General features: G+C 38.8%; 1 protein-coding gene across 1 annotated transcript in view; it reads left to right on the top strand.

Annotated features, from left to right (window-relative positions):
• TRPM8 (transient receptor potential cation channel, subfamily M, member 8) overlaps window positions 1–14,063 on the top strand; it is an 80,931-nt gene extending 66,868 nt beyond the window's left edge. Inside the window, exons 22-25 of the mRNA XM_008572257.1 lie at window positions 1,592–1,691; window positions 2,905–2,938; window positions 10,439–10,531; window positions 13,124–14,063. Of these exons, the coding sequence (XP_008570479.1) occupies window positions 1,592–1,691; window positions 2,905–2,938; window positions 10,439–10,489 (185 nt within the window). The 3' untranslated portion in view covers window positions 10,490–10,531; window positions 13,124–14,063. The remainder of the gene's footprint in view (window positions 1–1,591; window positions 1,692–2,904; window positions 2,939–10,438; window positions 10,532–13,123) is intronic.
• The last annotated feature ends 2,002 nt before the right edge of the window (window positions 14,064–16,065 follow it).

The following is a 16,065-nucleotide window of genomic DNA, read 5'->3' as shown; positions in this document are numbered from 1 at the left end:
CAATTTTTAACTGTGGAATATCCTAGCCTATAGATGTACCATAATTAATCTAACCAATCCCTTGTTGTTAAGCATGTTGATAGTTTTGACTTTTTCGTTAGCATATAACACTATGGTAAAGAGTTTCATGCATTCACTTTTGAGCACATCAATGATCTTTTTCCTCTGAGTTATTTCTAGAAGAGAAATTTCTAGGTAAAGGGTTTGCACGCTTTTAAGTCTCTGTATATTGCCTGTCTCCCTTCCCCCACCTTCTCACTCCCCATTACCCCTAAGGCTATAACAAGGGACAGATATTTTTCCCATTATATGGGAGGCCTGTTTCTCCACATCCTTGCCAACACAAGATGTTGTCAATATTTTAGACCCTGCTAATTTCCCAGTGTGGTTAGTGAAAATGCTATATCATCATTCCAACCAGCACTTCTTTGTTACAGAGATTGGTCATTTTTCTTGGTCATTTGTCATTCCTGCTCTTTGGCCAGCTGTATTCAGGAGTGTCTATTATTTCTGTGTTGTTCTTAAGCATTCCTCTTGGGCCTCTACATATTTTCTATATTTTAGTTTGAAGAAAAGACATTAAAAGCTATTTTGCTAGGAAAAATACAATTGAAAACAATTTAGTTAAGAATTATTTTGGGAAATGAATAACCACCATTTAAAAATAAATCTATATTGGCTGTGTAGGATTTGCTTAAATCCAACCACTTGCGTATTGGTTTAGTCTTGACCTCCAATCAATTCTTTTTAAATTCAGTAAGATTTTATAATTGTTCCTAAACTCTAACATGTTGATGAATAAATTTAAATAGTAATTTAGAAGTAGAAACTACATAAATTTATTCCACGTGGACACCTGCACAAACATATGTGCTTTCTTGTCCTCATGAATTCGTGTGGAGGTTTGGTGTCCATTGCATTACACCTTAAACACAGGTGACATGTTGATTTGTTCTTTTGTTTTCCTGCCATCTGAAAGGTTCAGGCGTTGTAAGAAACTGAACTAAGAATGGAACATGTCCCAGGCCAATTGTACAGCATGCTCTGGCTTAGGTGAAAGGGAAAGACTAGAGGTAAAAATTCTCTTTGAGGTCCACACTTAGACTGCATGTATCAGCAGGACAGGAACAATGTCTTGGGCTTATTTTTCTCTCCTCCAAAGTTCCTACCCCAGTTTTAGGCTGAGAGTAGGCAGTCCATCAGTAATTATCCAACTGAATAATTTAGCATTTTTATGTCATCAAAATGGAAGAGGTGCACGTATCAAATGAAAGAACCAAATTCATTAGTAGGGTGATTTTGCCAAGTCACAAAACACAGACAGGATTTGGATCGATCTCTATTTAGAAGAAAGATCGCACTTCTATTTCATGCAGGCACTTCCAACTCCTCATTGTTACTGGGAAAGTCATTAATATTCCATTGCTCTGTTTCTGTCACTAGTAAGTAACATTAGTCAGATCAGCCTGTGCAGGATGAATATAATTCCCCTCATTCCGGAGTCTCACAAAATGCCTGGAAGAATGCCTGATGGAGGAAGCGAGGGGCAAATGAAACAATCTGAATGTTTTTCTTTTTCTCATCATTCAAGGTTTTAAAAATGAGGACAACGAGACACTGGCATGGGAGGGCGTCATGAAGGAAAATTACCTTGTCAAGATCAACACGAAAGCCAACGACACCTCGGAGGAGTATGTCAGTCTTTGATTTCTCCTTTGCCAGGCTCCCTTTGATACATAAGATGGCAGAACGTAGGCAGCTTATTTGAGCAAACTCTGTAAACAGCATTTTCAGCCAAGAGCAGTAGCACCACAGAGATATTACCCAGGCAATTGAAGATGACAAACACATATGTGTGTGCCAGCCTTTCAAGAAGGGGAAAACCACCCGTCTACTCTCCTGACTGTCCTTCAAGGCCCTGGGGGAGAAGGGGTTTTTGCAGCCAGCAGTGCAGGGCCATGCAACCAGGTATCGAGAGTGCAGGGCCATGCAACCAGGTATTGAGAGTGCGGGGGTCCATGCTACAGCTGCAGAGGTGGGTTCCAAGAAGACTCACAGGTCACGGGCAATTGACATTATCCTGTAGGGGCCACACACCTCTTCATCTTTGTGATGAAGTATGGGTATTCAAAGGTGGAAAGACGGTTGGGTTGATCTGTTACAGGCTGTCCCTGAAAAGTCCTGAGCATCTTTTATGAATCACATGGGATTGTTACAGACATCCATGTAATTCATAAACACATTCACTGAACATCTTATAGAAATAGAGAAGTCAAGCTGAGTCACTGGGCGGTCCACATGTGTTATAAAGTCTACAGAAGCATGCTTCTCTGGTTGTTAAGGTTAATAGTCTTCGCTGACAGCTGTCACTCTTCCTGACAGTTCAAAACATCTCAAAATTCACTCTAACAAAATATGGGTAAATATAAGGGTACTTCAAAAAGCTTGTGGAAAAATGGAATTAAAAGATAATAGAAATCTTTCCACAAACTTTTTGAGGACCCCTCTATACGCACCACTGATCCCTTTGTCAGGTTTAACCCAGCTGTTGAAAGGAGCAGGTAACACTCTCCTTGACAGCAAAGGGGACGCCATGCACGCTCCTCTGTTCTTAGTCTCTGAGATCTTGGTTTGGGAAGGAAGGGCTGGACCTTACAAGTCATCTTCCACCACCTGTCAGCGGAGGTAGCCTTTATTTGCGGTCTTGATAATTAGCACGAGAGAGGAATTCTGCTTCATTTCGATATTAGGAAGAAAATCAGAAAGGTAAAGCAGCAGACCCTTGGTTTAGCCAAGAATAAATGTGATCTGTATTTTGTGATTTAAGACTAAAATGGAGCCTAATCACCCTCCCTCAGTCTCTCTTTTCCTATTGCTCACTTTCTCTTTTTAACTTCCTTGCAGAATGAGGCATCGGTTTAGACAACTCGATACAAAGGTACGGTTCTGTTTAAACAATAGTTTGGGAAATTTTAAAAATCACTAATATCTTTGAGCTTTCAGCTAGAGGCCAGTGGTTGTGGTCAGAAAATAAAATAAGCTAATTGTTTACAGAGTAGACGTGCTCTGTTCCGTATTCAGTGTCTTTCATTCACTGTGTAAGAACTGGTGCTGGAACGGAACTGCTTCTCACACTCTCAGCCCACGTGGGGAACGATCCTGAAGTCCCATTCTATGATCTCTAAAATCTTTTCTGTCTTTATCTCACCCAGGGCCATCTCTTCTTTTTCTTTCAGCTGTGGAGGCAGGTGGAGATGCTTGTAATTGCAAGGCACATGAGAAAGGCTCAAAGGAGCTCTTTGGGAGCCTTTGAGCCTCTGTGCTAGTGTTTGATGCCACTAACTGGTTGCCTATTTAATTTGGAGGGCGTTGCAAATGCATGAACATGTGAGACATCAGACAGAGAGAGAGTGTGCACACCCCCTCTCTGAGCTGGGTAGCTGCAGATTATGATCAGGTTCAGCAGAAATTACAATCGATTTATAAATGCTAGATCCCTGTTAGGCTCTGAAGAAGAGACGATATTTGGTATTTTTTCACAGTATTTTGAGAATGGCATCCTGGATGATGGCATTTGTATCCTCTCCCAGGATTATGCTGTTTGATGGTTAGACAATATCCTATCTGGTGTGGCAGAATCTCCAGCACCCAGTACTTTGTCCATAGTAGGATCTCAATAAATGTTTGTTGAATGAGTAAATGGACAAAAGGTGCCCTTTGCAGAGCTCTAACGTGAGCATTTATCCATTCACAATTTCTTGTTTGTTTATTTATTTAGGTGTTATTTACCTCCAACATTTTTAAAACCCGAGGCTGCGTTTTTATGGGCCTCACCCCCTGAACTCTGAACTACGTATAGCACATTGATAACTGGGATGGTGGGTTGATGCCTGGTGCTCGGGGCATTCCTGGCCCCTCCGGTATAGCTCTTCTCTCTTCTTTCTTTGCCTGCTCTATCTGTTGGAGTCGACTACTCAGATGATGATCCATCCTGCATAGACAATTGAATGTGTTAGTTACAATCTGGTTGTCTATTGCTGCATAACAATGTACCTCACACTTTAGTGGTTTCACACAACCATTTCATTTTGCTCATGATTTTGTGGGTGAGGAATTTGGGAAGGGCTTAGCTGGGCTGTTCTTCTGCCTCCTGTGGTCTCAGGCGGGTTTACTGGGCTGGATTCAGCTGGTCGCTAGCCAGAATCTGGCACCATGGTGCTCCTCCCCATGGCCCCACTGTCTCCCACATGATATCTCACCCTGTAGGGCCTCCCCATGTGAGCAGGGCTTGTCACAGCATGGTGGTCTTGGGGCAGGCTCCCTTCTTACATAGAGGATGACTTCCAAGATTGAGGAAACAGAAACTGTCAGTGCTCTTAAAGGCTATTCCTGGAACCTGCACAGTCTATTGGTCCCAGTAGTCAGCAGCCAGCCCACATTCAGGTAAGGAGGAGTAGATTCCACTTCTTGATGTGGGAGTGGCACATGCATACAAGGAGAAAGGAACCGGTGGCATCCATATTTGGAGACATTCTAGCACACCTTAGTATATCTTGTGACAGCTACTCTGATGATGATGTTATTGTTGCTGCTTTTTAATTGAGGGGCTGGGAAGACTTTTATGTCATTAGAGTTGAGGGCCTACACTAATGATCATGCTAGGATGTGTATCATGATTACAATCGGTGGAGAGGGAAAAGCAAAGTGCTAGATATTTTTAAAGATGAGAGAAGATTTGAAGAATATTAAGAGAATGTAAGAAAGGAACAATAGGAGATAGGATTCTAAGACTGGGAATTTATACTGAACATATATACCTATAAAACCTTTCATAAAATATTCATTTTTTGCACATGTGTATTTATATTTAAATGTATTGTCTGCTGTATCTGTGCCTAGGCCACATAGCACATAGTATTTACTGAGCACCTGCTATGTGCCAGGCATTAGGCTAAGTCTGTCAAAGCAGACATGGCCCTCAAATTTTATGAATGAACCCTTTATTAAATGGTTTGGGTACAGGAACATTTTCAAGCTGAATTGTTAAGAGTAAATAGCAGTAAAGATTTTTTATGCAGTAACCAGCATGCATTCAACAGATTGTCTGTGTCCACATTAGAGGGGCACAGGGATTGGCAGCTGTGAAGGCCCCTCAGGCTGAAGAAGCATGGATTGTTCCAAGCAGCTAGAGGGCATGAACCAGGGAGAGCTGAGTTGGAAGAAGCAGGGGAGACTGGGGTCACTCTGTGTACAACTTGCTTTCCTCTATAGAGTTTGGTTTTATTCCCATGCTAGGGAAGGCCCTGGGAAATTTTAAACCCAAGAGAGACATATCTAGTGTGCTCCATTCAAAGTACACTCTGAGTGGTCAGAGTGGTCATATAGAAGGGGCTTAAGCTATCTGTTGCAGAGGAATAGAGGCATTAGGGACTTATCTAGGTGTTGTGGTTTGTAGAGAAAATAGTCTATTTTAGTTTGTTTTGATTTTTACTTGTGAGTTTATTTGGTATGGCTTTGGAGAAAGCTGATGGAAAGCCATCTCAAGGGTTGGGCTAAAGCTTCCCCAAGCCACACCTTGGTTCTGACCTTACTCTGAGACATGCAGAGAATAGACAGGGGAGGGCAGCAACAGTGGACAAGGGGAGAGAGAGCCGTGGCAGGAGTCTTGAGCGTCCTAGAAACCCACTGGGCCCTGGGACAGAGGAGAATCGGGAACAAGCTGACCTGACTCCCAGGGGCTGAGCTCTTGTGAACCTCGACCTCCTGACCAGTGAGGACCAGGGGTGGGGCCAACACTGTCAGTGGGGAAGGTGTACCTGAGCAGTGGGGGCTGTGATTCATAACTGAAAGCTGTCCCCACACATGTGCAAGACAAGGGTCTCTGGACACCTCAGGGAAGTGCTCGCAGGGTCTGTCCTTTTTGTATCCACCTGGCAGTGGAGCTCTGCCCCTTCACAGGTTCCCACCAGAACCCCACCTACACCATGCATTTTGTAGGTTTTGGCAGAATTGGGGCAGATTGCAAGGAAACCTCAACTGCACACCACAGTCTCCTGCCATTGCCCAGGTGCTCTCACTGTCTCTCTCCCCGCTTTCTACCTGCTCCTCTGCCCCTCCTCTTTTTTTTATTCCTTCTTCTTGTCCTTTCACTTCTCCCTCTGAGCAACAAAAAATTCCCTCCTTTCCACTCATATAAAATTTTAGGGATTATCTTCTGTTTCTTGAGCAAGGTTTTAGAGTCTTTTTTTCCTTTTAAGTTAACTTTAGATTGAGATATCATTGACATATAAATATTGTGTATATTTAAGGTGTATGATTTGATGTTTTGATGCATGTGCAAAATGATCACCACACTTCAGCCCAACTAATTGATATAGTTACCATTTGTGTGTGTCACGTGTGTGTGGTGGGATTTAGTTCATAATCTATCCTCTTAGCAAACTTCACATCTACAATACAGGATTGTTAACTACTGTCACCACGTTGTATAGCAGATCTCTAGAACTTGCTTGTATTTATCTTGCATAACTGAAACTTTGTGCCCGTTGACCAGCATCATCCATATTTCCTTTCCTCCCAGCTCCCAGCAACCACCATACTACTCTGTTTCTATGAGTTTGACTATTTTAGATTCCATATATAGGTGCAATCATGCAGTGTTTCTTTTTCTGTGTCTTTCTTATTTCACTTATCATGTCCTCCAGCTCCACCCATGCTGTTGCAAATGGCAGGATTTCCTTCCTTTTTTAAAGGCTGAATAATATTCCATTTTGTATATGTACCACATTTTCTTTGTCCATTGATCTACTGATAGACATTTAGGTGTTTTCTATATTTGGGCCGTTGTGAATAATGCAGCAGTAAACATGAGAGTGTAGATATCTCTTTGCAATTTTGATTTCACTTCCTGTGGATATACTTATATACCCAGAAGTGGGATTGCTAGATCATATGATAGTTGTTTTTAATTTTTTAAGAAACCTCCATATCGTTTTCCATAATAGCTACCAATTTATATTCCCATCAACAGTGTACAAGGGTTCCCTTTTCTCTGCATCCTTGCCAACACTTATCATTTGTCTTTTTGATAATAGCCATCCTAACAGGTATGAGATGCTATCTCATTTGATTTTTATTTGTATTTCCCTGATGATTAGAAATGTTGAGCACCTTTTCATATACCTGTCAGCCATTTGAATTTCTTCTTTTCAGAAGTGTCTATTTAGGTCTCTCGCTAACTTTTTAAACGTGTTATTTTGTATTTTTGGTATTGAGTTGTATGAGTCTCTCATATGTTTTGGTTATTAACCACTTATTCATACATGGTTTGCAAATATTTCTTCCTATTTTGTAAGTCACCCTTTCATTTTGTTGATTGTTTCCTTTGCTGTGAAGAAGCTTCAGTTTGATATAATCTCACTCGTCTGTTTTTGCTTTTGTTGCCTGTGCTTTTGGGGTTATGTCCAAAAAAATTATTGGCAAGAGCAAGGTCAAGAAAGTTTTCCCTATGCTTTCTTCTAGGAGTTTATAGTTTTAAGTCTTATGTTTAAGTCTTTGATCCATTTTGAGTTGATTTTTGTGTATGGCATGAGATGGGGTCCAATTTCATTTTTTTTTTTTTGCATGTGGATATCCAGTTTTCCCAGCACCAATTATTGAAGAGGCTGTCCTTTCCCCTTTGTGTATTTTTGGAAACCTTGTTGAAGATCAGTTGACTGTAAAAGCATAGGTTTATTTCTGAGTTCTTTATTATGTTTCATGGTTCTACATGTTTGTTTTTATGCCAGTAGCTTACTGCTTTGATTACTATAGCTTTGTGATATAATTTAAAGTCAGGAAGCATGATGCCTACAGCTTTATTCTTCTTATGTGAGATTGCTTTGGCTATTCAGGTTCTTTTGTGGTTCTATATGAATTTTAAGATTGTTTTCTCTATTTCTGTAAAAAATGATTTTCAGATTTTGATAGGAATGCATTGAATCTATAGATTGCTTTAGGTAGTATGAAAATTTTAACAATATTCACTCTTGCAAGCCATGAATGTGGGATTTTTCCATTTATTTGTGTGTTTTAAAATTTCCTTCATCAATGTTTTATAATTTTCAGTGTACAAGTTTTTCATTTCTTTGGTTAAATTAATTCCTAAGTATTTTCTTTTTCTTTCTTTACATTTTTTTTTTTTTTTTTGGCGGCTGGCCTGTAAGTGGATATGAACCCTTGACCTTGGTGTTATCAGCACCACACTGTCCCAAGTGAGCCACTGGCCAGCTCTTAACAATTTTTTTTTCACCTCTGTTTTAAGTATTTTATTTTTCTTCTGTTGCTAATGTAAGTGGGGTTGTTTTCTTAATTTCTCTTTGGATAGTTCATTGTTGGTGTATAGAAACTACAAACTTCCAGTAGCCATTGGTTTTTGTATGTTAATAAACAAATTACTGAATTTGTTTATTAGTTCTGGCAGGTTTGTGTGTGTGTGTGTGTGCAAACAGATAGTTTTACTTCTTCCTTTCTGATTTGAATGCTTTTTATTTCTTTTTCTTGCCTGATTGGTCTGGCTAGGACTTGCAGTACTGTGTCAAACAGCAGTGGTTAAAGTGGGCATCTTTGCCTTATTCCAGATCCTAGAGGAAAAGTTTTCAGTTTTTCCCTATAGAATATAATGTTAGCTGTGGGTTTTTCATATATGCCATTTAGGAGGTAAGTTCCTTCTATTCCTTATTTTGTTGAGAGTTTTTATCATGAAAAGACATTGAATTGTGTCAACTGCTTTTCTGCGTCTATCTAGATGATTAATTGTTTTTTGTTTTTCATCCTATTAATGTGGTGTATCACATTGATTGATTATCATGTTGAACCATCCTTGCATCCAGGGATAAATACCACTTGGTCGTGATGTATGAGCTTTTATAATGGGCTCCAAATTCAGTTTGCTAGTATTTTATTGACATTTTTGCATCTATGTTCATTAAGGATATTGGCCTGTAGTTTTCTTTTCTTGCATTGTTTTTGGCTTTGGTATCAGGATGATGCTGGCTTCATGAAGTGAGTTTAGAAGTGTTTTCTCTTCTGTTTATTGGAAAAGTTTAAAAAGGCTTAGTATTTATTCTTCTTTGAATGTCTGGTAGAATTTACCCTTGAAGCCATCTTGTCCTGGGCTTTTCTTTGTTGTAAGGTTTCAATCCCCTTATTTATTGGTCTGTCCAGGTTTTGTATTTCTTCTTGATTCAGTCTTGGTGGGTTGTGTGTTTCCAGTAATTTTCTCATTTCTTCTAGGTTGTCTAACTTGTTGGCATATAAATATTCATACTTTTCCCTTATGATCCCTTTTAATTCTATTTCATCTGTTGTAAATTCTTCTCTCTCATTTTTTACTTATTTGCATCTTCTCTCTTTTTTCTTAGTCTAGCTAAGAGTTTGTTAATTTTGTTTATCTTTTCAAAAAATCAACTCTTAGTTTTGTTGATTTATTTCTATTGTTTTTCTGTTTTCTATGTATTTAGTTTGCTCTTGGAGTCTTATGCTCTACTTTAAACAGCTTATTAAAGTCATTTTCCTATTAACAAATACAGGGCTGTCCCAAAAGCTCCTGAAGGGAATACAAAAAATTTCCTTCTAATTATAACAGAAAACAGTTATTCAAAATTCACTGTAAGTCTATAAGTAGGGATTTTACTGTGCCTTATTTATTTTAGACAGCCATTAGCCATTATGATTTCTTTTTTTTTTAAGTTAAAGGAAGAGTTTCTTACTAAAAATAAACCCAACTTAAACACAGCTTTTTCCTTAAGTTAGTGATGAAGAAAGTTAGAAGCCAACTCCACAGAAATTGCATTATGTCCCTGAGCTTTTATCAAGTGTACCAGTAGGGCACGTAATTTAAAATGAAATTCATACATCATATGTAATAAATTGTGAAACACGCATGTATCAAGAATAATTCTATTCTGCCTTTTACTTAAATTGTTTTAATATTTGTATTGTTTTTGTGGGGGGGCATGAGACTTGATTAGTACTATATCATATTATTTTTGCTAGTATTATATTTTTACCAAAGAAAAACTTTATTAGAACCTTATTATTTTATGAGTATTAGTAATAATAAGTAATATTAATTATTATTTATATATATCACTTCTCTGTGTCATTGCAATCTATTATTTCTATGTGGAAACCACTCGTGCTTTGCATTTGATGAAAGCTAATGTTAGCTGGCTTACTAATTGGTTACTAATTGCTAGTGCTATGATTTCAGAAGGTGAGCAATGAGCAGGGTCTGCAACATCACGTGCCACTCTCCTTCCACCCTCCTCCAGATGCACCACACTTGCTGTTTACTATAATGTCTGTTTCATGAAAAAGCCATAGAGCAATAATGTAAGATTGGAAGTTGGAAAATTTATCTTAAGACCGGTTCTATTTTTTTTTTTCCCTTTCCAAGCTTAACGATCTCAAGGGTCTTCTGAAAGAGATTGCTAATAAAATCAAATAAAACTTCATGAACACTAATGGAGGAAAATCTAATTATAGCAAGGTGAGTTGTTCTAATGGCTTTTCTCTGCTCTGAAAATTTATATATGTTAAGACTAATTTAAAATCGTGACATATTTTCTTAGTTATTTTATTTTCATATATTATCAGATTTGAAAATAATGCATTGTGCAAAAATTAAACAACACAGGGATATAGAAAGGAACAAGTGGGAGCCCCTCCTCACATTACCTTCCCTACCGATTTTGCTCCCCGTGCCAGAGGTTAGCACCGCAAGCAGTGGGGTGCAAGTATCCCTCAGGACCTTTTTAAAGCACTTGCATCTGGTGCAGCTATTTTGGCATAAATTGAAACAAGGTCACGTTGTTCTAAGACTTGCTATTTTTTTTCTTCCTTTATATCATGGATATCTTTGCAGATCAACGCCTAAAATGCACCTTATTCTCATGATATACTATTATGTTTATTGCTATGGGATGTAGAAATGTGTGTTGATCACCTTTTTAATAGCAAAACATGTTTTAGTAAGGCATTCAAGGTTTATAGCAATAGCTCATTTACACAATAAAAATGTAATTCAATTAACTGGCAAAATTTACTGCCATTTTTGCTCCTTTTGCTTTGCCATCTCACCATTAGCTTTAATTATGTTTTCCCATTACCTGTCCAAATCCTGAAGTCAAGTATTGAAAATGTTGTTAGGGACATGCAGAGTTAGGAAAAAACAGCAATAGCCATTCATTCCACTGGAAGAATTTTTCGAGGAAGTAAATTGCAAAGAATGAAAACAGTTAAGAATTCCCTCTTCCTTCCCTATCTCCCTCCCTCTCTCTCCTTTTCTTTCTTGCTTCCTTCCCATAATATTGATCCAGTGCCTTCCCAGTGCCCAGAACTGTGCTGGCATCTGCACTGACCTTGCACATTGACCACTTCCTATGCATTAAGTGCCTAAACTGCAGATTCTATTTATGGAGTGATTGTGCTACAGGGGAAAGCACGTTGCATCAGGTTCCTTTCAATCTTTCGGGTCACTCAGTTCTTTTCCTTGGGTTCTGACAATTGTCGATCATATTAAAAAGCCCTCTGTGACAGAGCGTTTTGTTAGGACAGGACTGATTCGTAGTTGGTATAATCTGAAAGGCAGGTACAGCCTCCTGCTGTGCTCAAGAAAATAAAGCTTGCATATTTAAGAAAAACTTATTTCAACTCTTTCAATTGGTGTTGAATGAAAACAATATGAAACCTTACAATAAATTATAATTTGCATTTCAAAACGCCATTTGTTTATGAGCTGAAATATAGAAAAAAACAGATAAAACAATTAAAAATGATAAAAAAAGTCCAATGATATGACACATTCTCCTCTTAAAGCTCTAATCTTCTCATTTCTGGTTCTTTTTCAAATCTGTGTAAGTAAAATAGGCTAACAGATTGGCTTCCTATCAACCTGCCCTTTGGCTAACCCTAAACCTTTATTAATATATTGAGAGTTAATTAATTAATTGAGAGTTAAAAAATGAACGGGAGAAGGGCATTACTTTGTTTCTGTGTGTGTGAATGCATGCGTCCGTGAAAGAAAGAAGACGGGGAAAAGAGCATATGAGAAAATAGGTGCCCCATAAATTCTTAACCATGACATCTTTAGAAACAATGAATTTGGCATGCCCAATTTTTGGTATACTTTTTTACTTCTAGATATAAGATCTTTTTTGGGGACATAGTCTGTCATGTTCTTAAGAAGTTGACTGAAAATGGAATTTTATAGGCAACCAGCTACATGCTGCTAAAACATTACTTTTCCAGTGTCTCCCTGATACTTCTTTATCTAGAGAGGTGAGGGAAACCTTTTTTCTCTGGGGCAATGGCAAGGGAAGACAATGTCAACCTCAGGTGGGTGTGATCCGTCATCCACTGAGGTAGGGCAGGGGGCTGACACTTGGGGGCAGGTCTTTGCCAATTCTCCCATCTCCATCTCTGAATCAGTCTTTGATCCGGTAACTTGGGTTGAAACACACAGATGATTGTATACTGTTTTGTTTTGTATCCCTCCCACACTAAGGTCGAAAGGAAATAAGACTTCAGAGTGAGAGCAAGCCATTTGTGTTCTCCAACCTTTACACTTAAGGAGTGGGCACCCTCCCTGAGGACCCTGGGGGAAGTAAATTTCCTGGAAATTTTTTGTTCCCTACATAATTCTCCATTTATTCCTGTATTTGGTGTACTGACATTCTAGTTCAGTAAAAGAGTCTGAAGTTGTTCCTTTGGGAGTCATCATAAAACTGCATTTGGATACATTATTCCAGTTTTTAACTTTATTATCCACTCGCAAAACCGTTTATGCAGGAACTGCTGAGCAAATACAGCACTCAGAAACTGTCTGGATCTTAACCTAGTTGAGTGGGTTGAGCCTTGATGATTCAGCCTCGGTCACTCAGTCCACACTGGCAAACTGTCAGAACGCACATTTCAAGAGAAAAAACATTCTCAGAGCCACTTTAATACCAAAAAAGAAGCTCTCAACTTTCACTGGTACACTTGGACCTATTCCCAGTATATTTTGAAGCAAACCATGTCCTGCCTGAGAATGAGAGTGAAAAATCTACTCTTAACACAGCGTTCTGTCTTTGTTTCACAGGTGATATCATATCAGACATCTAAATTGAAGGGGTCCAAGGAATGCTGATGAACGACTTTGCTATTGACTACTAAACGAGAATTTTTCAGGTCCCTGGGTACATGGCCATGGTTTTTAATCACTCTCGTGTGCTGAAATCTGAGGATAAAGGGTGTGATTGATTTCACACTTGAAGATGGATATAAAGGAACCACAATTCCTACAGTGAAGGGCGTGTTACCTTCTGTGTCTCAGGGCCCTGTGCAGGCGGCTGATGTCTTTTTCCTTCCATTTTTTTACTTTGACCCATGCATTTTATAGGAGGACATCTCTCCTACAAATAAAAATCTGGCCATGCTTTCATTCCCATAGTGTTATTTTGTTTAACTCCAATTGATACTCTGCTTTTTCCTTTATTGTTTTATATGATCAATTAGTTGGCATATTGTTAAAATTCTCCCAAATCAGGCCAGATTCTAAACCGTGCCGTAGCAAGAGGACCCTGCTGTTTCAGGAGAAACTGTTTTCATTCCTCATGATGCGTCTTGCCGGTCCAAGGAGGGACAAAGCAGCGTCTCGTGCTCTCAGACGCACTAGGAACTCTTGGTGAAGAGATTGTCCCGTTCCTAATGATGTGACAGGTCACCCTAAATGGAACCTTGAAAGGCACCACTGATTTTGTTTTCATTGGGTGCTGCTCTTTCTCCTCTTATTTTTTCTCATTAAAAATAATACATGGATATTACAAAAAATTTAGACTGTATAAAGATATAGAAAGAAAATAAATAGTCCTCCATTACCTAAAGGTAATCACTGCTAACATTTCTGGATGTTTTTCCAGTCTATTTTTTTCTATGCATGTTTTATTTCGTTTAAAATTTTGCATAATGTCATCATACTACGTATACAACTTTGTACCAGCTTTTTCATTTAATATTTTATTAAAGGTGTTTTCTTTATATTTACGACCTTCTTAAACATTATATCAATAATTGCATAATATTTAATGTCTAGTGATATCCATAATGTTGGTCATTGAAGGCTGTTTCCAGTTGGTCATTTGGATGAGAGTCTTTGTGCATGAATTTTTTTTCTGCATTTGGGAAAATTTCCCAAGGTTAGATTTCAAGGAATATCTGTTGATTATCAAACCATTTACAAGGCTTTTTCATAAATGTATAGAAAATAGGAATTATTAACTTGAGCATAAGATATAAGATACATGAACCTACAGCTATTGAAATAAAATATAATATTTAATCCTTAGTTTAGGAAGGAGCCAATATTCGTATTTAAATATAGATGGTGAAGGAAATGGTATAGAATTGGGGAGATTATCTTATTAAACACTGCTAGTCCTGTCTTTCTCTGGGAGTGATGGTATTTGAGCTCTAAAGAGAAGTGCTGGAAGTATATGAGGCAATTCAAGTGCCCATAATTAGTTTTTCAGCTTTGAATAGACTATGAACTCAGTGGCCGAAGAAGGAAATCTTAGAAGGAAGCTATTAAAAGATCATTCAATTAGGAAAACTACAAAAGCATTAACCAAAAAAAAGTGCATTTTCATTTTGTCCAGGCAGTAGTTAAAAAGGCTACTCACAGCGCTCGTAATGTTTGCAGAGAATGGTCACAAGTAAAAGGTGCCACTTTGCTTAAACCCCAATAATGGCCTGAAAGGGAAACTTATTCCACAGGGTCCATTAATTCAAGGTTTCAGATGCTGAAAGTAGATGGGACAAAATTTACATGACAAAAAATGTTCATTATTTCTCTGTAAGAGAATGTCCTTTTCATTTCAACATGGCAACAAAAATATCTGCCTTTTCTGAAACCACCAAGAAGAGGGTCATCTCCAGCTGACTGGAAATAATGAAGTATATGGCTGGGAAGACTGTGCAGAGAGAACAGTCCCAAGCTCTTACCTTCAATTTAAGTAGGGAATTTGAATAAAATCAGTAAATTAAATTTAAAACTTTCTGGAAGACAAAATTCAGCATAATCTATTTGTTGATTCCTCTTTGATAAATTTGTTTCTATGTTCATATTCGACTGACCGTGTTTCTGTGAGCTAAAGAAACCGGCCTGTGTGCTCCTCATTTCTCTCATTGATAAGAAAGACGGAAGACTTGGACAGTACTCAGGATTTACTTGTGTTGGAGAGGGAGTTGTTAAATGTTCTCAGCCCAGCTCTTGCCTGGTGGAGGTTTATGCATGGTTACTACGCTACGTGATTTTTGCTTATGCAAAGTCATTATTTGTAGTATAGCTCAGGAAAATAGCACGTGTGTTGAACATACCTCTAATCAAAGGTGCTACATCCTTGTGTGTGGGACTAAATGGGTACTGTGTACTTGCGCACAGCTACTGAGAATCCTGCAGCTTGGTTTAAATGAGTGTGTTAACGAATTAAATAACTGAGGAATTGTCATGTGTTCATTTTGTCATTTTATTGAGAGGGAAAAGAAAATAAAACTCCTTAGTCAGATTCATTTCCATAGGGATTTGGTTCCTTATCTGGTTCCTACACAAGCCAGCATCTCTAAGCAGATGATCAGAACATGCTGACTGAATGCCAGCAGAAGAATGCCCCTGGGGCTCCAGGTCTCATCAGCCCGGCTGGATTTGGATCCCGCAGCCCACTTTTTGTTCCTTCCAGTTAGGCACCCATCTGGGTCTCCAGCTTCACAGACTTGGAACCACCCCAGTGTGTCACCAGTTATTTCTGAGGTTGTAGGCGTCTCATGTGGGCTTTCAACAGGTGCTCAGGCTCTGTCTTGGAGCCAGCATGGATGTCCATTGTCCACAAACCCACGTGATGATGGAGCCTCAGGCCCAGCGTGGGACAGGACCTCCTTGCTGTAGGTGTCGTCCTCTCGGCTGTTCCTAGGTCCTCTGCTCCAAACACGTGTTTGTTCCAGGAATCTTCGGGGAAGTGTGTCTTCCCCACCCTGCTTCTTGGTCCA

Source organism: Galeopterus variegatus, unplaced genomic scaffold, assembly GCF_000696425.1.
Source record: "Galeopterus variegatus unplaced genomic scaffold, G_variegatus-3.0.2 Scaffold769, whole genome shotgun sequence".
Taxonomy (NCBI): domain Eukaryota; kingdom Metazoa; phylum Chordata; class Mammalia; order Dermoptera; family Cynocephalidae; genus Galeopterus; species Galeopterus variegatus.
The sequence above is the reverse complement of the archived record's forward strand: the minus strand, read 5'-3'. Positions and strand labels throughout refer to the sequence as shown.